Raw genomic sequence first — 21,476 nt, forward strand, 5'->3', positions numbered from 1 at the left:
AAGCCTCCGTGCGCGCTCTAATCTCTCTAATTTTACATTCGTGATCTCCTCGGGAAGTATAAGTAGGGGGAAGCAATATATTCGATACCTCATCCAGAAACGCACCCTCTCGAAACCTGGCGAGCAAGCTACACCGCGATGCAGAGCGCCTCTCTTGCAGAGTCTGCCACTTGAGTTTATTAAACATCTCCGTAACGCTATCACGGTTACCAAATAACCCAGTGACGAAACGCGCCGCTCTTGTGGTTATAAAGGTTGATACTTGCTGCATGGATTACTAATTCAAGGCTTTACTGTCACTGCTCACGGGAGTAGTTCAAACACACACACACACACGCACACACACATCTCTTGCAAGGTAGCGGAGCAGCGCGGACTGACCTCCGCAGTTGACGATGAGCACGCGGCGGTCCTTGTGGTCGCGGTCGGCCAACACGTTGACCACGGTGTGGTTGACGAAGGCGTCCTGCTCGTCCGTGGGCAGCAGGTTCCGCAGCAGGTCGCTGTGCTTGTCTTTGAACACCGCCGCCCGCTTCATCTGTCCACAGCACAAGGCACGCCGTCAAAGCTTGCGCCGGTTTGATAGAATGGTTGTGTAGCAGTTGCGTAGCAGAAAGCACGCAAATAACACAGTGTGTCCAAATACTATCTGTACAACTTTAGACTTTAATTACTTTAAATTTACACTAGATAATAACGACTGGTTTACACCAAGTGATAACTCATTAAGTTTTCTTTTCTTTATTATTACACTACTGGTCATTTAGATTGCTACACCACGAAGATGACGTGCTACAGACGCGAAATTTAACCGACAGGAAGAAGATGCTGTGATATGCAAATTATCAGCTTTTCAGAGCATTCACACAAGGTTGGCGCCGGTGGCGACACATATACGAGGAAAGTTTCCAACCGATGTCTCATACACAAACAGCAGTTCACCGGCGTTGCCTGGTGAAACGTTGTTGTGATGCCTCGTGTACGGAGGAGAAATGCGTACCATCACGTTTACGACTTTGATAACGCTCGGATTGTAGCCTATCGCGATTGCGGTTTATCATATCGCGACATTGCTGCTCGCGTTGGTCGAGATCCAATGACTGTTAGCAGAATATGGAATCGGTGCTTTCAGGAGGGTAATACGGAACGCCGTGCTGGATCCCAACGGCCTCGTATCACTAGCGGTCGAGATGACAGGCATCTTCTCCGCATGGCTGTAACGGATCGTGCAGCCGCGTCTCGATCCCTGAGTCAACAGATGGGGACGTTTGCATGACAACAACCACCTGCACGAACAGTTCGACGAAGTTTGCAGCAGCATGGGCTATCAGCTCGTAGACCGTGGCTGCGTTTACCCTTGATGCTGCAACACAGACAGGAGCGTTTGCGATGGTCTACTCAACGACGAACCTGGGTGCACGAATGGCAAAACGTCATTTTTTTGGATGAATCCAGGTTCTGTTTACAGCATCATGATGGTCGCATCCGTGGTTGGCGACATCGAGGTGAACGGACTTGGTAGCATGTATTCGTCATCGTCATAGTGGCGTATCACTCGGCGTCATGGTATGGGGTGCCACTGGTTACGCGTCTCGGTCACCTCTTGTTCACATTGACGGCACTTTGAACAGTGGACGTTACAGTTCAGATGTGTTACCACCCGTGGCTCTACCCTTCATTTGATCCCTGCGAAACCCTACATTTCAGCAGAATAATGCACGACCGCATGTTGCAGGTCCTGTACGGGCCTTTCTGGATACAGAAAATGTTCGACTGCTGCCCTGGCCAGCACATTCTCCAGATCTCTCACCAATTGAAAACGTCTTATCAATGGTTGCCGAGCAACTGGCTCGTCACAATACGCCAGTCACTACTCTTGATGAACTGTGGTATCGTGTTGAAGCTGCATGGGCAGCTGTACCTGTACACGCCATCCAAGCTCTGTTTGACTCAATGCCCAGGTGTATGAAGGTCGTTATTACGGCCAAAGGTGATTGTTCAGGGTACTGATTTCTCAGGATCTGTGCGCCCATATTGCGTGAAAATGTAATCACATGACAGTTCTAGTGTAATATATTTGTCCAATGAATACCCGTTTATCATCTGCATTTCTTCTTGGTGTAGCAATTTTAATGGCCAGTAGTGTATTTTCCAGGTTCCACAGACCTGACGACAAATTTGATCACATAGAAAAAAGCTCAGTGTATAGCCTGATTCAAAGAGACGAAGTCCCATACCCAAGTGGAATGAAACTTTCGGACGAAGTACAGAAGAGAACCAACGTTTACACCAGTTATTCGGGCTTGCAATATGTCACTTATGAAAGCATGGGGCCAAGGTGATATAAGGGCCCTGCAGTGTGCGTCACAGCACATGACACTACAGGTCTTACGAGCTGCAGCGACCGCCCCGACGGCTACCATTTCACAGAGTCATACTCTCGATAATGCATGACAAAGTTAAGGAGTTCTGAGGGCACCTTTTCATTCACATTCTGATTTCCCGGTCGTAGCCGAGCGTTCGCGATGTACGTCGGCAAGACAACTACTGTGATGTCACAAGTTCGTTGCGGCACCCGTATTTCTCGTGGGCTCCTCGAAAACAGGTAGCGTTCTTAATAAACATGGTCGAGTCGCCTCCCTGTTACAGACGCCAATGTGGAGAAGGCACGGGAGGCGTTTGCAAGGACTCCGATAAAATCAGCGTGCACGGCGGTCAGAGATCTGGAAAAACCACGAGCAGTACTGCACAAAGTCTTGCACAAGGAATCACATTTGTATTCCTATGACGGACAGCTGCTCCAGGCATAAAGCCGATGACAACTTGAGTGGGAGCTGTTCCCATTGGGTGCAGACAGTCATGTTTGAAAAATTTTAGCCGGCCGCGGTGGTCTCGCGGTTCTAGGCGCTCAGTCCGGAACGGCGCGACTGCTACGGTCGCAGGTTCGAATCCACCCTCGGGCATGGATGTGTGTGATGTCCTTAGGTTAGTTAGGTTTAAAGTAGTTCTAAGTTCGAGGGGACTGATGACCACAGATGTTAAGTCCCATAGTGCTCAGAGCCATTTGAACCATTTTTTTTTTTTTGAAAAATTTTATTCTTTGCATGTACACGGCTAATTGAACCGTCATAACATTCGTATCATCATGTTACACGAAACACTGGAAAAGAAGACAGCCCCAGGATCTATGTGTGACGAGGGCTTATGCAGAATTGCAATCACTGGTTCAGTCCTTTTCAGCAAGTTTACCTTCAACAGCGATGTTTACCTATACAGGGTTTTACAAAAAGGTACGGCCAAACTTTCAGGAAACATTCCCTACACACAAATAAAGAAAAGATGTTATGTGGACATGTGTCCGGAAACGCTCAATTTCCATGTTAGAGCTCATTTTAGTTTCGTCGGTATGTACTGTACTTCCTCGATTCACCGCCTGTTGGCCCATTTCAAGGAAGGTAATGTTGACTTCGGTGCTTGTGTTGATATGCGACTCATTGCTCTACAGTACTAGCATCAAGCACATCAGTACGTAGCATCAACAGGTTAGTGTTCATCACGAACGTGGTTTTGCAGCCAGTGCAATGTTTACAAATGCGGAGTTGTTAGATGCCCATTTGATGTATGGATTAGCACGGGGCAATAGCCGTGGCGCGGTACGTTTGTATCGAGACAGATTTCCAGAACGAAGGTGTCCCGACAGGAAGACGTTCGAAGCAATTGATCGGAGTCTTAGGGAGCACGGAACATTCCAGCCTATGACTCGCGACTGGGGAAGACCTAGAACGACGAGGACACCTGCAATGGACGAGCCAATTCTTCGTGCAGTTGACGATAACCCTAATGTCAGCGTCAGAGAAGTTGCTGCTGTACAAGGTAACGTTGACCACGTTACTGTATGGAGAATGCTACGGGAGAACCAGTTGTTTCCGTACCATGTACAGCGTGTGCAGGCACTATCAGCAGCTGATTGGCCTCCACGGGTACACTTCTGCGAATGGTTCATCCAACAATGTGTCAATCCTCATTTCAGTGCAAATGTTCTCTTTACGGATGAGGCTTCATTCCAACTTGATCAAATTGTAAATTTTCACAATCAACATGTGTGGGCTGACGAGAATCCTCACGCAATTGTGCAATCACGTCATCAACACAGACTTTCTGTGAACGTTTGGGCAGGCATTGTTGATGATGTCTTGATTGGGCCCCATGTTCTTCACCCTACGCTCAACGGAGAACGTTATCATGTTTTTATACGGGATACTCTACCTGTGCTGCTAGAACATGTGCTTTTACAAGTACGACGCAACATGTGGTTCATGCACGATGGAGCTCCTGCACATTTCAGTCGAAGTGTTCGTACGCTTCTCAGCAACAGATTCGGTGACCGATGGATTGGTAGAGGCGGACCAATTCCATGGCCTCCACGCTCTCCTGACCTCAACCCTCTTGACTTTCATTTATGGTGGCATTTGAAAGCTCTTGTCTACGCAACCCCGGTACCAAACGTAGAGACTCTTCGTTCTCGTATTGTGGACGGCTCTGATACAATATGCCATTCTCCAGGGCTGCATCAACGCGTCAGGGATCCCATGCGACGGACGGTGGATGCATTTATCCTCGCTAACGGAGGACATTTTGAACATTTCCTGTAACAAAGTGTTTGAAGTCACGCTGGTACGTTTCTGTTGCTGTGTGTTTCCATTCCATGATCAATGTGATTTGAAGAGAAGTAATAAAATGAGCTCTAACATGGAAAGTAAGCGTTTCCGGACACATGCCCACATAACATATTTTCTTTCTTTGTGTATGAGGAATGTTTCCTGAAAGTTTGGCCGTACCTTTTTGTAACACCCTGTATATGTTACAAGAGTTTTCTGTGTGACAATTAGAGCACCTGCAACCCGGTGTCATATTCCAGCAAGAGGGAGCTACCTCACTTAACCCTCAACTTTCATCAATTTCTGGATGAAACGTTTCAAGATAGGTGGACTCCACGTGATGGTCCGACTCACTGGCTGACAAGGTCACGTGACTACCCTCCACTAGACTTCTTCCTAACTTGTTTTGCAAAGCATCAGTGGTAGATATCATGTGGCCAAATAATAAAAGTGTCGTCAAGATAACGAGAGAAGCAATATAGACGAACCAGAGCTGATTTAAACCCATGTTTTCCGAGATTACGTGTTGTGACCAGACGAAACTACTTTCGTCTAGCCATAACTGTGGGTTCCTGGATTGCTTTAGGAGAAGACTCGTCAAACTAGAACACTAAATGTTAGTTCACTTTATTGCATGAATGAGTAAAAGATTTACTTAACTTTGACGCAGGCGTTTGCCGCGGGATACTGAATAATTTTCAACTACGACTGACCATGTAAGCATCACTTCATGCACTAAGTAACAAACTGTTCTCTTGAGGTACAGTGTTCGACATTTAGATTAATAGATTTTATCAGAAACTTTAGCTACTCTTTGTACCTACATTATCATAATAAATGTGTACCATAAATGCACTCAGAATGAGCATCTACTCGCAATTGGCGTTGATGTAACTATGATGTTTTGTTAGTACCTACCCATCGTCCATCCCTTTTCACCTTCCCCCTCACCTCCACCTCTCTCCCCCCCCCCTAAGTACACGCCCTTCCGCCTATCCCTCTCCACCCTCCTTCAACCGCCTCACCCCCCCCCTTTGCCACCACCCCCATCACTCGTCCTAGCACATTTCCAGCAAAAAAAATAAAAGATAAAAAAATGGTACAATAAAATTCAAAATACGTCAATGCCCTCACGTCTGTTTAAAGTTAGATTACTACCTCTAACTTGTTATTTTATTTACATTTTATTACTGTTTTAATACTGCTGTCCATTTAATAGTTTTTACATATGGTTGCACAGATTAGATTAAGTTTTCGTTCCACAGACCCAAAAATGAGATTATTCTCGCGGGTGTGGAACATGTCAGAAAGTGTAATATAAAAAACATAGAACATCTGAATATGGTACTCACTTCCCCGATCATTTGTTAGGAGACTGTCCAAATACGTGAATTCATTACAGTAAGCTGGAACTGCTAATACGTATTTACGGAATTAATACACTGTCAGAATGACACATAGTTATGGAGCTTTAATAAATTTATCATACACAAAATAGCTAATCTTGACTGCTGTGACCAAGAGCAGTCAAAACTAAAATCTGACATTTTTACTTAAGCTGGTCTGACAGTCCTCGTTAAGATATTCATCTATAGATAGAAGGATTGACTACCAAAATGTCTTTCAAACTCTGTTTGAACCGTGCTTTATCTGGAACCAAATTTTTAATAGTTCTTAGCAGTTTATTGAACATGTGTGTTTCTGAATAGTACAACCCTTTTTGGACCAAGTTGAGTGATTTTAAGTCTTTATGTAGAATGTTCTTATTCCTAGTATTGATATTATGTTTCGAGCTATTGAAAGGAAATACACACACATTATTTGCAAAAAATTTACTTAAGGACTAAAAATAAATTCAGAAGCAGCGATTAGAATACCCAATTCCTTGAACAGGTTTCTACATGATGATCTTGAATTTACACCACAAATGAAACTTATTACACGCTTTTGCACTCTAAAAACTTTTGTTCGGTTTGGCGAGTTATCCCAGAATATGATACCAATGACGTGACAGAAGGAAAATAAGCAAAGTATGTAAGGTTTTTCTTATATCTCCTGCGCCTGCCATCATTCGCGTTGCAAATACAGACTTGTTTAGGCGCTTCAGTAATTCTGTGGTATGCCTTTCCCAATTGAATTTATTAACGATTTGAAATCCCAGAAATTTAATATTGTCAACCTCTTCCATCTGCATATCTTCATGTGTTGTACACATGCTGGAAGCAAATCTCTTACAGTGTCTGAACTGCATATACTGGGTCTTTTCAACGTTTAATGACAGTGACAGTTAATTAGCTTTAAACCATTTATCAATGTCAGTGAAAATTTGATTAGCTGCCGTTTATAAATCTGTACTTGACTTGCTATTTATTGCAATGTTTGTATCATATGCAAACAAAACAAACTTGGTATCTGGCAATGTAAAAGATGAAAAATCATTAATGTACACAAGAAAAAACAACAGGCCCAAGATGGAACTTTGAGGAACAAAACATGTAATTAATTCCCAGTCAGATGAAGACAGATTGCTTACTCCACAGATATTTCGCAAGGACACCCTTTATTTGCTGTTAGTTAGATACGACACGAATCACTTCGCGGCACTGCTGGTGACACCACAATATTCTAATTTACTCAAGAGAATGTGTGATTTACACAGTTAAACGTTTATGGCGGGCCACAGAAAATGCCATTAGCCTCTAATTTGTTATCTAATGAGTTAAGTTCATTTTCACTGTATGTGCAAACACCCTTTTCTGTATTGGAACCCTTAACGGACTCAAGCTGTGACTTGGACAATATATTGTTTTCAAATATTTTTGAAAATCAGACAAAAGTGGAATTTGTCGATAGTTCGACGGTATCTCGTTATCCCCTTCTTGTAAGAGGCTTAACTTCAGCCCACCGAAGTGGCCGAGCGGTTCTAGACGCTACAGTCTGGAACCGCGCGCCCGCTACGGTCGCAGGTTCGAATCCTGCCTCGGGCATGGATGTGTGTGATGTCCTTAGGTTAGTTAGGTTTAAGTAGTTCTAAGTTCTAGGGGACTGATGAACTCAGCAGTTAAGTCCCACAGTGCTCAGAGCCATTTTTTGAGCTTAACTTCAGCATATTTAAGCCAGTCTGGAAATGTTCCACTGATAAAGAGATTGATTACACAAATAACTTAAGATAGAACTCAACTCACGTGGGGACTCTTTGATTAACTTCGTTGATACGTTATCATGGTAACCACTACAGTATTTTGATTTTAACGATTTCATGATGGATGTTACTTCTTTAGGAGACTTGAGCGTCATTTCCATTTTACTGAAGTTATTTGTAAAGACTGGTCTCCAATATTTCATTGTACTGTTTACTGAACCTGATAATCCCAAACTGTCAGAACAGAAACAAAGTACTAGTTTAAGAGGTTTGCAACACTACATGCACTTGTTACCAATGTCTCATTTATTTTTAGAGATATCTGTTCCTCTTCCTTTTTGGTCTCACCTGTCTCTGTCTTCATTATATGCCATACAGTTTTTATTTTGTTGCCTGATGGTATTTTCCTTTTCTCATAACATAGTTGCTTAGATTTCTGGATTACTTGATTCAATAATTTGCTGTATCCTTTGTAATTCATTACAATGCTAACATCAGAGCTGTTCCTAAATGGTAGATACAGTCTCCTTTTTGTTTCAGTCCGGAATCGCGGTGCTGCTACGGCCGCAGGTTCGAATACTGCCTGGGGCGTGGATGTGTGTAATGGTCTTAGGTTAGTTAGGTTTAAGTAGTTCTGAGTCTAGGGGACTGAGGACCTCAGATGTTTAAGTCCCATAGTGCTCAGAGCCATTTGAACCATTTTTAGCTATCCCATGACTTTTGTCACCTTAGTGTAAATATGCACGTTTTCAGTGGGCGAAGCAACGCGGAAACTGGTCTGTAACGGTGTAGGCCGATAAGTCGCATGTTTATCCTTTTCCAAATGATCTGAATCGGCAGATTCATCGATGACCAAAGGAGGCGTTTAATCCGTTGTCTGTGGAGACTTAAGTTGGGACCGGAAGCGATTTTTTGATGTTTTGGTGCTGTTCTTCGTACAATGACTCCGGCCCACTAATTCCGAATAGCGTGAATGTGAACCAGGAAACTGTTTAGACATTCTCGGTGACCAAGTGCTGCCCTCATAACAGCCGCGTTTACAGAGCTGCACGCACACTTTGCTGTTTTGCCCAACACGCACGCTCCCTGTAGCAATTCGGCTTGCCCACCAAATCGCGTGATCTTAATACCACAGAAAATATCTGGGATTATTTGGAACAGCGGGTCAGCCGTAGCAGTCAATATCCCCTCAACACGATTACTCTACGGGATCATCAATGAGTGCCTTCAACTGGACGTGGAGTATCAGAAGAAATTTACAGGCTTTCTTCCATGCCGAGTTGAAAAAGAAAGGAAGGACGATCAGGGTCCAACGACGCCATTAGAGGCGGAGCCCAAGCTCGGATTAGGAAACGATGGGGAAGAATATCGGCCGTGCCCTTTCGAACGAACCATCGCTGCATTTGCTTAACCGGTTTAGTGAACAATGGAAAAATCTAAATATGGATGACCGGACATGGCTTTGAAACTGACAAGAGGACCTTACGAACTTCCCCTCGAAGATTTTATTCACATTGACAAGATGTGTAGGACGCGACTAGGATTTCAACACATCGCACCCGGGCAACAAAAGTGACACAAGTCAAAAAACGCCTTTTTTTGGTATTTGTCACTGAAAAATTCTTGTGAAGTGCCCCATCGTGCACGTAGAACGCCACATCTCTATCTCGCAATTTATCTACTACGAGTACAAGGCAGTTGCGTCAGTTTTTTTGTAGGCTACTTCGTGATTCGCCACTGCAAGAAAAACGTCACTTCAGTGTTGCTATAGGCGGGTGTGCACGAGTTATCGAGAACAGTGCTACATTTTGAGTTGTGAAAGTTTTCATGCATAAGGTAAGTTGAACGTAATTTTTAGTGTAATCGATTATTACAACGTCTGTATTTATACAGTGTCTGTATCTTACATTACCATGTCCTTCAGCCACGTTTTGACGATTACAGCTGTTGTAAATACGAGTATTATGAAATTTCGCGCGTTGCAGCGTACAAGAAAAAATGGAAAGTCTGCTATAAAGAAAGTTTGAATCCGTTTTCTCGGCGAAAAGTATTCCCACATTATACAGTGTGTTCGGAAACTCCTGTTACAAACTTCTAGGACTTGTACAGGGGATGTATTTTGAATAGGAACCCACGTCCGAAAACGTACCATTTCCGTTCTACGACGGTTTCATTTCTGATGTGTGACGCGTCCACATTTGATGATGGAAAGAGAAAAGTCTCAGAGTTGCCTGTTTTAGTTTGTAATAGAGTAGAGGCAGTGACGCTGACTACTTCTTCTGGGGTCGTAAGCAAAGTTTAATTTACGAGACTTCTGTAGAGGCAGAGAAAGGATCTGCTGGCACGAGTTCTGGCCGCTGCACTAGAAACTGAAGAGACACCAGGTGGCCACGATAGCGTGTATCAGAACATGCTTCGTAGGTACAATGTCTGTAAAAACAATGGTGGTCGCCACATCGAGGGCCGTTGTGATGCATCAGTACTGCTCTGCATGCACAGTGGGCTCGGCTCTTTTTTGTTTTGGAATAATGCAAACACGTAAATAAGTTTTCATACAAAGAAATGCGCATAAGTGATAAATGGATGTTTTGTTATGTTTCCTTTCGAATTGTTACCTATTAATTGTGCTGCGCCATGCCTAATTCAGTTCCTCAAGCACAAGTGGGTGAGTTAAACATCTGAATTAAAACCATCGAAAAAGGAAAAACTGTACATTTCCAAACATGGGAACTTATTCAAAAATGGCGTACTCATTCCTATCTACAAAAATGGTTCAAATGGTTCTGAGCACTATGGGACTTAACATCTGAGTTCATCAATCCTCTAGAGCTTAGAACTACTTAAACCTAATTAACCTAAGGACATGACACACATCCATGCCCGAGGCAGGATTCGAACCTGCGACCGTAGCGGTCGCGCGGTTCCAGACTGAAGGGCCTAGAACCGCTCGGCCACAACGGCCGGCCTCTCTACAAGTCCTAGAAGTTTGTAACGGGAATTTCTGAACACTCCACATAAGCCCTGTATAAGGAACATCAATTAGTTACACTCTAAGGAACACTATTTTCAAAAACGTAGAATAAGAAATTATTCTGTGTTTTGGAAATTGTGTTCCTTAAAGTGTAACTAATTGATGTTCCTTATTAAATTATGCTGATTTCTGTAAATAACAATTTTGTACTTTGCGTTTTCCTAATACCCAGTTTCAAATTGTTTTTAATTTTTTACTTTAATTTCAGTACTTACTTGGCCTGATGAAGATTCGAATGCCGTATAATATTACAGTAAGTAAAAAATATTTACTATCTGGGGTGGAAAAGTATTAGATGAGAGTTCATAACAAAATAAAGGTTTAAGGGGATCAAGAAAAGTGACACAATTCAAAGAATTAATAAATAATTACCTAATAACAGCTCATATTCGAAGCGAACAGATTGTCATGTCCATATTACTCTTGTATAGAATATAATGGAATTTACTGGCAAAATTACTTACTTAACATTTAAAGGACGCTCATACTATTTCAATATAAGTTTTATAGAATTCATTAAGTCGATTTTTAAGTATTGCATTTTTGAGTTGTGTCGCTGTTCTTGCCGGAGTGCGAAATGTAACCAGGAAGACGCAACTCTGCACCGTTTTCGAGAAAGTCGAGTTCGAAAATTTAAGACGTGCTCATATATTTTTATGGTTGTTAGTATTCGAGGGTTCCGCAGCCGAGCGCGGAAACGCTTAGTTTTATCACTGCGAGGTTTCGGTCGAATCTCGCTGCCGTTATTATTTTTTTTTTTTTTCGTTCCCAAGTAATTATACCAGCAGATATGCGGGTTGTACCACGGAAACTGTGTGATAACGGAGATTGAAAACCAAATTTGTTTTGCGATAGACACATTGAAGAAAAAAACATGCACACGCAAAAATTCGGCGTTCGTTATATGTGCTGTGTAGCAACAATTATTGTTTTCGAAGTTCCCACGATCATTGTCATCCTCATTCATGCAGTGCTCAATGGGTTACGAATTTTACTTTTCACAAACGTAGATACAGTAATGTAAGTAAAATACTGTACTGGTTTGATTGGAAGTCCTGTTGTACTCATTTTTATTTCCAAACTACTTACGAAAATACTGATTTTCTCCTTTTTCAGGATAAAGATTATGACAATAATAAATGATTCACTACATACTGATAATTTGAACAGTCATAATAAATATTTTGTTAGAACTACGTGGGAATGAAAAAAGTACAGGCAGCGAGATTCGATCCAGAGACCTTGAGATTATGAAACTAAGCGCTTACTCGCTCAGTTGCAGACTCTTTTACAAGCGAGCATACAAAGTTTATAAGCACGCCTAAAATTTTCGAACTCGGTTTTCTCGAAAACGGGCGAGAGTTGCGTCTGCCTTTTTACGTATGTTGCGGTTCTAGTTGTAAATATGAACCAAATCACTGATGGGAAATTCGTATGTTTCGTTTGTGAGCCTATTATAAAGACTAGAGGCCGCGATATCAGCAATATGTCTCGTGTGGGATAATTAATTTCCTGTCTGGTATCTTCTACGTCAGAACGAAATGACATGTAACGTGACAGTGTCATAATGGGGAGCATGGATGTTAGGCGTCACGTAGCAAGGTCCAGGATTACATGTCACTAATGCGTACAAAGAGCCAGTGTGCCAATATTTCAGGAAATACTAACACGTGCTATGTCTCACACAATTGTCGCCGGAACCCTTTATCGGAGCTATTCTAGAGTCAAGTCATCGTGAAACCCCAGCTCAAGTTGTTGTTTCAGTGTCCGCACCGCCCACGTTGCATGAGGTGTAGCAATGGTCGCCCGGTATGTGCATGTCACGTGCGCACGTCGTTTCGCAGCTGATACAGCACCCGCCGTGGCCTTGGGGGAACGCCCCCCCCCCCTTCCTTGTGGCACGCGTACTCCCAGAACCGCCAGCTGTGGACACTATCAGATGGCCTTATCGCCGCCAAATAACACTAGCTATAATGTTCGGCTTCTCAGATTACCTGCTGTCAGTTATTATCGCCCAGTGAGCAGCATAGCTCTCTGACGTTTATCGCTAAATCTCTTCACACAGATACCGCTTATTACAAAGAAATCCAACGGGCGGATTTCGAACAACGTCCCTGAAAGGTCATTCGTCAGTTCAAAAATGGCTCTGAGCACTATGGGACTTAACATCTGAGGTCATCAGTCCCCTAGACTTACTTAAACCGAACTAACCTAAGGACATCACACACATCCATGCCCGAGGCAGGATTCGAACCTGCGACCGTAGCAGCAGCGCGGTTCCGGACTGAAGCTCCTAGAACCGCTCGGCCACAACGGTCGGCCCATTCGTCCATGATCTACAGTGTCCGTTACTCGACTCACTTCTGTAAATTCCTGTTCGTATGAGAGATATCGATTTTATCTCGCGTTATAATACGAAATTTTTCTCACTACAAATGGTGGCGTTTATGGATCAACTTATTTCCTTTTTTAATTGATTCAGCTGTGGGTTCTTGGTGAAACATTGCATGATATACTGTATTAACTGAACGAAACACTTCTTCCTCCTCCTTTTATAAAGTTTATTACTACTGTGTAAGCTTCGATTCCGGTTATAGCCCCATTTTTCTACTACACAATTGATCCCAAAAATGAGAACCAAAAAAAGATAACATGTCACCTTCTTAATTTATCGATTCTTGAACTGAGCTATAAACGTTATCTCTGTTGACAATTTTGACTCAGTTACAAAATTCATTAGGGAGCATTTACAATAACTATCACACTGGAGTAGAGTTATGCACTGAAATGAAAATTTTTTCATTGTCTACGCACGAAGCTGTTACTTCTATGTAGAGTTTGTAGCATTGTCTAAAAGCGGTGAACTAAGATTTTCTTATTCAATAATAAATGGGGGATGCATACATCTCTTTACTAGTTTCTAAAAATTTCTAACTGAGTAAGACATTAAATTCCAGTTGTCGTTGTTGTTGTGGTCTTCAGTCCTGAGACTGGTTTGATGCAACTCTCCATGCTACCCTATCCTGTGCAAGCTTCTTCATCTCCCAGTACTTACTGCAACCCACATCCTTCTGAATCTGCTTAGTGTATTCATCTCTTGGTCTCCCTCTACGATTTTTACCCTCCACGCTGCCCTCCAATGCTAAATTTGTGATCCCTTGATGCCTCAGAACCGGTCCCTTCTTTTTGTCAAGTTGTGCCACATACTCCTCTTCTCTCCAATTCTATTCAATACTTCATCATTAGTTATGTGATCTACCCATCTAATCTTCAGCATTCTTCTGTAGCACCACATTTCGAAAGCTTCTATTCTCTTCTTGTCCAAACTATTTATCGTCCATGTTTCACTTCCATACATGGCTACACTCCATATAAATACTTTCAGAAACGACTTCCTGACACTTAAATCTATATTCGATGTTAACAAATTCCTCTTCTTCAGAAACGCTTTCCTTGCCATTGCCAGTCTGCATTTTATATCCTCTCTACTTCGACCATCATCAGTTATTTTGCTCCCCAAATAGCAAAACTCCTTTACTACTTTAAGTGTCTCATTTCCTAATCTAATTCCCTCAGCATCACCCGACTTAATTCGACTACATTCCATTATCTTTGTTTTGCTTTTGTTGATGTTCATCTTATATCCTCCTTTGAAGACACTGTCCATTCCGTTCAGCTGCTCTTCCAGGTCCTTTGCTGTCTCTGACAGAATTACAATGTCATCGGCGAACCTTAAAGTTTTTATTTCTACTCCATGGATTTTAATTCCTACTCCGAATTTTTCTTTTGTTTCTTTTACTGCTTGCTCAATATACAGATTGAATGACATCGGGGAAAGGCTACAATCCTGTCTCAGTCCCTTCCCAACCACTGCTTCCCTTTCATGCCCCTCTACTCTTATAACTGCCATCCGGTTTTTGTACAATTCCAGTTGTGCTAGGAGATTAAAGAAGCCACATTCAACATCTGCCGTTCATTGCTTAAACGTAAACCACAAATATGTAATACACTGCCGGAAAAAATTAGTACTCCTGGAAAGACGACGTCGACTTCGATCCGATGATGGCGTATGCCACTTGCAGGACAGTAGATGTACTGATAATAGTTTTAGCATCGTCTACCAACAGATAGCGTAATGGCATAGCTATCAGCGTGCCACCTGTGCCAATCCTGTATTAGCCAGAAGGCTCCGTGTAGTGGCAGACGTCTGACGCAAGCAGGTAACAGTGCCACAGAGAGGCACTCGAGCTTCCGACAGACAACTGAGCGAGTTTGAAAGGGGTCAGTTTGTAGACTTCCGAGCGGAAGATGGTCCTATTGGAGAACTGCCGCACAAGTTGGACGTGCTGCGTCAGTTGTGCAACGATGTTGGTATCAGTGGTCACATGAACATTCTCACACCTGTAGACGAAGTTCTGGACGTCCACGCAGCACAGACGCCCGCCAGAATTGTCGTATTGTATGGGCAGGAGTGGCAGATCGTACAGCTACTACAGCACACATAAGAGGGCTTGTGAGCCCAGGCGTTTGAACATCAATTGTTGCGAACCGGTTATTGGCAGTGGAACTATGGGCACGCGCACTTCTAGGCCGTTTTCCACCATCGCCAAAGCATCGTTATGCACAGCTCGACTGCTGACGTCAGAGGATCGGTTGGAGTGGTCTCTACCGATGAAAGCAGATTCTATATGTGATCTTTGTTGATCCATTATGGGCTGTGGGACAACGGCTGCATGTATTTCTTGATACAATAATTTACCAACAGCCGTATATGTTGTAGAAATTTATTTTATGAACTTCTTATATGCAATCAGTTTCAGCATTACATTGATGCCATCTTCAGGCCCCTGTACAATGGGTAGAACAAATGTACTATTATAAAATGTATAACATACGTTAACAATTGACAGGTATCTATGTTAACTATGTAAGTGGCTCACAAGGACATATTGTATATCATTAAAATTAATTGCAATACTAGGGCAAACGTGCTTCTGCCTATGTCATGTTGTTGTAAATAGTTTTCACTGATATATATGAACGTATTTATACGCTATTAAAAAAAAATGGTTCAAATGGCTCTGAGCACTATGGGACTTAACTTCTGAGGTCATCAGTCCCATAGAACTTAGAACTACTTAAACCTAACTAACCTAAGAACATCACACACATCCAGACTGTAGCGCCTAGAGCCGCTCGTCCACTCCGGCCGGCTACTCTATTAAGCAATTTTATACTTGGTGTAACACTGAATTTCCTTGATACTTATCTGATGGGTATAAATTCATTATTGTTTGATTTTAGCTAGTCAAATATTCTGACAAGGCTTTAGGTACCGTGACATTTAGACCCATGCAGACAGTCCCCAACTCACTAAGGTCATTACACAGAATATGATGACATTGGATGATGTAATTAAGATCCTGATAGTCATCTTACACGTTACTACACCTGGCCTCAATGCAACCTTGAGAATGGTTTGACATGGTTATAGGTGGTACCCTTAGTCATGGGGATGGTGTACCTTTCATTTTAAGGTTTATGTTCGGACTTAGAGGCGGCCTCCTATATTTTTCTTTTTCTTCTGTTCCTTTTTATTCGTTCGATAATCCTACAGCCGGCCGAAGTGGCCGTGCGGTTAAAGGCGCTGCAGTGTGGAACCGCAAGACCGCTACGGTCGCAGGTTCGAATCCTGCCTCGGGCATGGATGTTTGTGATGTCCTTATGTTAGTTAGGTTTAACTAGTTCTAAGTTCTAGGGGACTAATGACCTCAGCAGTTGAGTCCCATAGTGCTCAGAGCCATTTGAACCATTTATAATCCTACATAATTGTTTAGGACTTATATGTAAGAGGTAGACGTTCTTTGATATATAGAGATCGAGAATCTTCTTTTTCACTATGACTATATGAGACAGTTACTGTCGTTCCATTAATCCACTCAGCACACTACGAGGTGGTCCTACATAGGGGTTCCAATGTGGTGCCTACGGGACCAGGTTTGATGATTTTTATAGTGGGATTGCATTGGTTTAATTCGTGAATATGCTTCTTATCTTAATATTGCGGCAGCTATTTATCGTACCACACATAACACGACCTGGGCTACACATACGTAACTTAAGTGTTCAGGCATGGTTTTGTCACATTTTATTGTATTTAAATTTATTTTATTGTTCATTTATGTTAATTAATTATTATTAAAAAAATTCTTCCACTGGGCATATGATTGTATACAGTACATTTGAGTGTTGTGATGCATGACCTATTCCAACTGTGTGGTACGGATTTATGAATAATAGCGTATACATATGTTCATCTGTTATGCTATATTCGAGTAAAACAGTGAAAACTATTAACAACAACATGACATAGGCAGAAGCACGTTTGCCCTAGTATTACATATAACTTTAATGATATACAATATGTCCTCTTGAGCCACTTACATAGTTAACATAGATACCTGTCAATTTTTAACGTATGTTCTATATTTTTATAATAGCACATTTCTTCTACTCATTGTACAGGGGCCTGAAGATGGCATCAATGTAGTGCCGAAACTGGTTGAATATAAGAAGTTCATGAAATAAATTTCTACAATATATACGGCTGTTGGTAAATTATTGTATCAAGAAATCTATACGTGGTGTCTGTTCTTTCGGAAACGTCCGAAACGATTACAAACGCACAACAAGCTCGAAATCTTACGGGAATCAGTGAAGTGCTACGAGTAGTGAGGATTATGGCAACGGGAACATCAGCAATAGTGTGTGGATAAGTTGAGAATTTGGTTCTGACGGGAGGCGTGCTAGTTGCAATGAGCAGTGTTTGCCTTGTAAGCAGGGGACCCAGGTTCGATTTTCGGTCCTGCACAAATTTCCAATTTTTCCCATTGCTTTAATTCAATCCCACTGGCAGCTAAGGTCGTTAATTTCTCTGTGTCTTAAAGCAGATTCTGCCCGCACGCAAGCGATCGTCGTTTGCGAGGTCACACTTGCTCCACCCCAGGCCTTATGGTCTGCTGTGCGATAGCCTACAATCCTCGTACATCTTTGGTGCATCTGGAGGGGACGTTAACCAGCGCTTGGTACGCTCAGAATATTGTTGGACCCGTTCTTTTGCCGTTATTGCAACAAGAAGGGGATGTGTGTTTCCAACAGAATAATGTTCGTCTACGCACTGTCCGCGAAACTCCAAAACGTGCTCTGCAGACGTGCAGCAGCTTCCTTGACCAGCACGATCTCCAGACATGTCTCCAGTCGAGAACGTGTGGGATATACCGAGCGAGGAGGCGCAGTGGTTAGACACTGGACTCGCATTCGGGAGGACGACGGTTCAATCCCGCGTCCGGCCATCCCGATTTAGGTTTTCCGTGATTTCCCTAAATCGCTCCAGGCAAATGCCGGGATGGTTCCTCTGAAAGGGCACGGCCGACTTCCTTCCCCATCCTTCCCTAATCCGATGAGACCGATGACCACGCAGTCTGGTCTCCTTCCCCAAACAACCAACCAACCAACGTGTGGGATATGATGGGGCGGGAAGTGAGTCGTGCAACTCGTCAGCCAACAACTCTTACAGAACTACGTATACAAGTCGAGCAGGCGTGGCTACACGTATCCCAGAACAGTGTTCGCCATCTGGATGCCACAATCAGCGCTTGCATTGCCGCCCGTGGAGGGTACACCAGTCACTAATATGGGTGTTGCAGCATGGATCGATACATGGTTTCTCAGAACCGCTTGTGCTACTGATCTGTAACAGTAATCGTTTCGTGTACCCCATGTTTACTGTTGCAACAATAAGACATGAGTGAATTGGAAACCTCCACAAGGGTGTACTAATTATTTTTTTCCGGCCGTGTTGATGTAGAAGTAACAACAGTGAAAAACCCAGTAATAAGCAGTCACGAGAGCGTAAAACACAAAAAACAGAGTAACGAAACAACGCTTCTGACGCAGTCCGCGCCCGGAGCGGTGACAACAAGACCCGTTCGTTGGTCTCCAAAGTGGTGACGGTCCTCCTGCCGGCAATAGGAAACGAAAAATGCAAAAGGGAGAATAAGAAGACAACTAAACAGAATAGGTAAATTTTTCTACACATTCAGGTAAAGAGGCACAGCACTACGTGCTCGAACTCCGGCGAAACCATGGAGAGAATCATCTCCTGCGAACATGTTCGAGTAAAGCAACAGCCCTCAGGTGCAAAAGTACTTTGACATTGTTGCTATCGCTACGGAAACAATCCACATAGCGTCGTTGTGCCGTTTTGCAATTGCAGTAGTGAATGAATACACTAGGCGCATATCGGCCAACTCGTCACCAACAAACTTATCCACACCACAGTGCAACACTGATAATGTGCAACTAACATTGCCAGAAAAATAAACCCGAGACTGAACCGAGCAATACTAAATGTAAGCTTGAGGACAAAGAATAAAGTGATCATTACTCTAGTTCCTGATAGAATCAAAGTTGGTTCAAAAATGGTTCAAATGGCTTTGAGCACTATGGGACTTAACATCTGTGGTCATCAGTCCCCTAGACCTTAGAACTACTTGAACCTAACTAACCTAAGGACATCACACACATCCATGCCCGAGGCAGGATTCGAACCTGCGACCGTAGCGGTCACGCGGTTCCACACTGGAGCTCCTAGAACCGCACGGCCACACCGGCCGGCCCAAAGTTGGTTATTGCTGTAGTGAACAGCAAGTGCTGCAAATACACTCATGCTCATAAATTAACGATAATGCTGATACATGGTGAAACAACGCTCTGGTGGGCGGTTTTCGGGTTTAAATCACCTCGGGGTATGACCAAGTGGTGCATTTGACCTGCGGTCGTCGCACGGTGGCGCTGGCAGCAGTCCACATACGGAGAGGTGTGTTAGTGCATGTCAGAGTACGGTGCAGCGAGTAAGTGTGCAGACATTTTCAGACGTGCTAATGGTGTCTGTGTGTTGAAAATGGCTCAAAGAACACATATTGATGGCGGTCGTAGTACGGGCCTTCCGTGTGCCACAAAGTGTGATCTCAAGATTATGGCAACGATTCCAGCAGGCAGGAAACATGTCCGGGCGCTGCAGTACCGGACGTCCACAGTTTACAACACCACAAGAAGACCGATATCTCATCAACAGTGCCCGCAGACGGCCACGGAGTACTGCAGGTAGCCTTGTTCGGGACCTTACCGCAGCCACTGGAACAGTTGTCTCCAGACGCACAGTCTACAGACGACTGAACAGACATGGTTTATTCGCCCGGAGACCTGCAAGGTGCATTTCACTGACCCCTGGTCACAGGAGAGCCCGTAAAGCCTGGTGTCAAGAACACAGTACACGAGCACTGGAACAGTGGTTCCAGGTTATGTTCACGGACGAGTCCAGGTATAGTCTGAACAGTGATTCTCGCCGGGTTTTCTTCTGGCGTGAACCCCGGAACCAGATACGAACCCCTTAATGTCCTTGAAAGGGACCTGTATGGAGGTCGTGGTTTGATGGTGTGGGGTGGGATTACGATTGGTGCACGTACACCCCTGCATGTCTTTAACAGAGGAACTGTAACAGGTCTGGTGTATCCGGACATCATTTTTCACCAGTATCTCCGCCTCTTCAGGGGTGCAGTGGTCCCATCTTCCTCCTGATGGATGATAACGCATTGCCCTACCGAGCTGTCATCGTGGAGGAGTACCTTGAAACAGAAGGTATCAGGCGAATGGAGTGGCCTGCCTGTTCTCCAGACCTAAACCCCATCGAGCACGTCTGGGATGCTCACGGTCGACGTATCACTGCACGTCTTCAAACCCCTACGACACTTCAGGAACTCCGACAGGCACTGGTGCAAGAATGGGAGGCTATACCCCAGCAGCTGCTCGACCACCTGATCCAGAGTGTGCCAACCCGTTGTGCGGCCTGTGTACGTGTGCATGGTGATCGTATCCCATATTGATGTCCGTGTACATGCGCAGGGAAAAGTGTCGTTTTGTAGCACATGTGTTTCGGGACGGTTTTCTCACCTTATCACCAGTACCGTGGACTTACAGATCTGTGTTGTGTGTGTTCCCTATGTGCCTATGCTATTAGCACCAGTTTTGTATAGTGCCACGTTGTGTCGCACCACATTCTGCAATTATCCTTAATTTATGAGCATGAGTGTTAGATACACAGCGCATACCGCTGCCACTTGCACTGCTGTGGATTTTCAGTGTAATGTAGATATAAAGATAAATGGGGTAAGAAATCGAAATAAAAGCAACTACTCTGTAATGAGCAATCGGAGACCACCGGCCCCTTACACCAAAATACTCAAAAGATATCTCTGAACTATCTCTGAAAATTTTGTCAGTAGAGTTCGGGTTCAAAGTGTATTCGGGCATTGCCCCAAGTTCTTGACACAAGCATTGTCTCTGAAGAGTAGCCAAAATATTACAACTACTGCATTGTTTCAAAGCTTCTACACTTTGATTAACAGTATCAATACTTTGTCGTGTTAGTAGGAAACGACGTACAAATAACTTACCAAGAACGACTGTTACGTAAAAATTTATGTTTAATGGCAACCACCATGATCGAGTAGAAAATATGCAGTATGAAAAAGTGAAACAGCAAAGAGATTTTCCTTTTAGTAAAATGAGAGCGATCTTTGATATT

At 43.4% G+C, this 21,476-nt stretch overlaps 1 protein-coding gene across 1 annotated transcript in view; it reads right to left on the reverse strand.

The window, feature by feature from the left end:
• LOC124596211 (retinaldehyde-binding protein 1) overlaps positions 1-21,476 on the reverse strand; it is a 119,469-nt gene that overhangs the window by 62,291 nt on the left and 35,702 nt on the right. Inside the window, exon 4 of the mRNA XM_047135266.1 lies at positions 382-538. Within this exon, the coding sequence (XP_046991222.1) occupies positions 382-538 (157 nt within the window). The remainder of the gene's footprint in view (positions 1-381; positions 539-21,476) is intronic.

The sequence above is a fragment of the Schistocerca americana genome, chromosome 2 (assembly GCF_021461395.2).
Source record: "Schistocerca americana isolate TAMUIC-IGC-003095 chromosome 2, iqSchAmer2.1, whole genome shotgun sequence".
In the NCBI taxonomy this organism is placed as follows: Eukaryota; Metazoa; Arthropoda; class Insecta; order Orthoptera; family Acrididae; genus Schistocerca; species Schistocerca americana.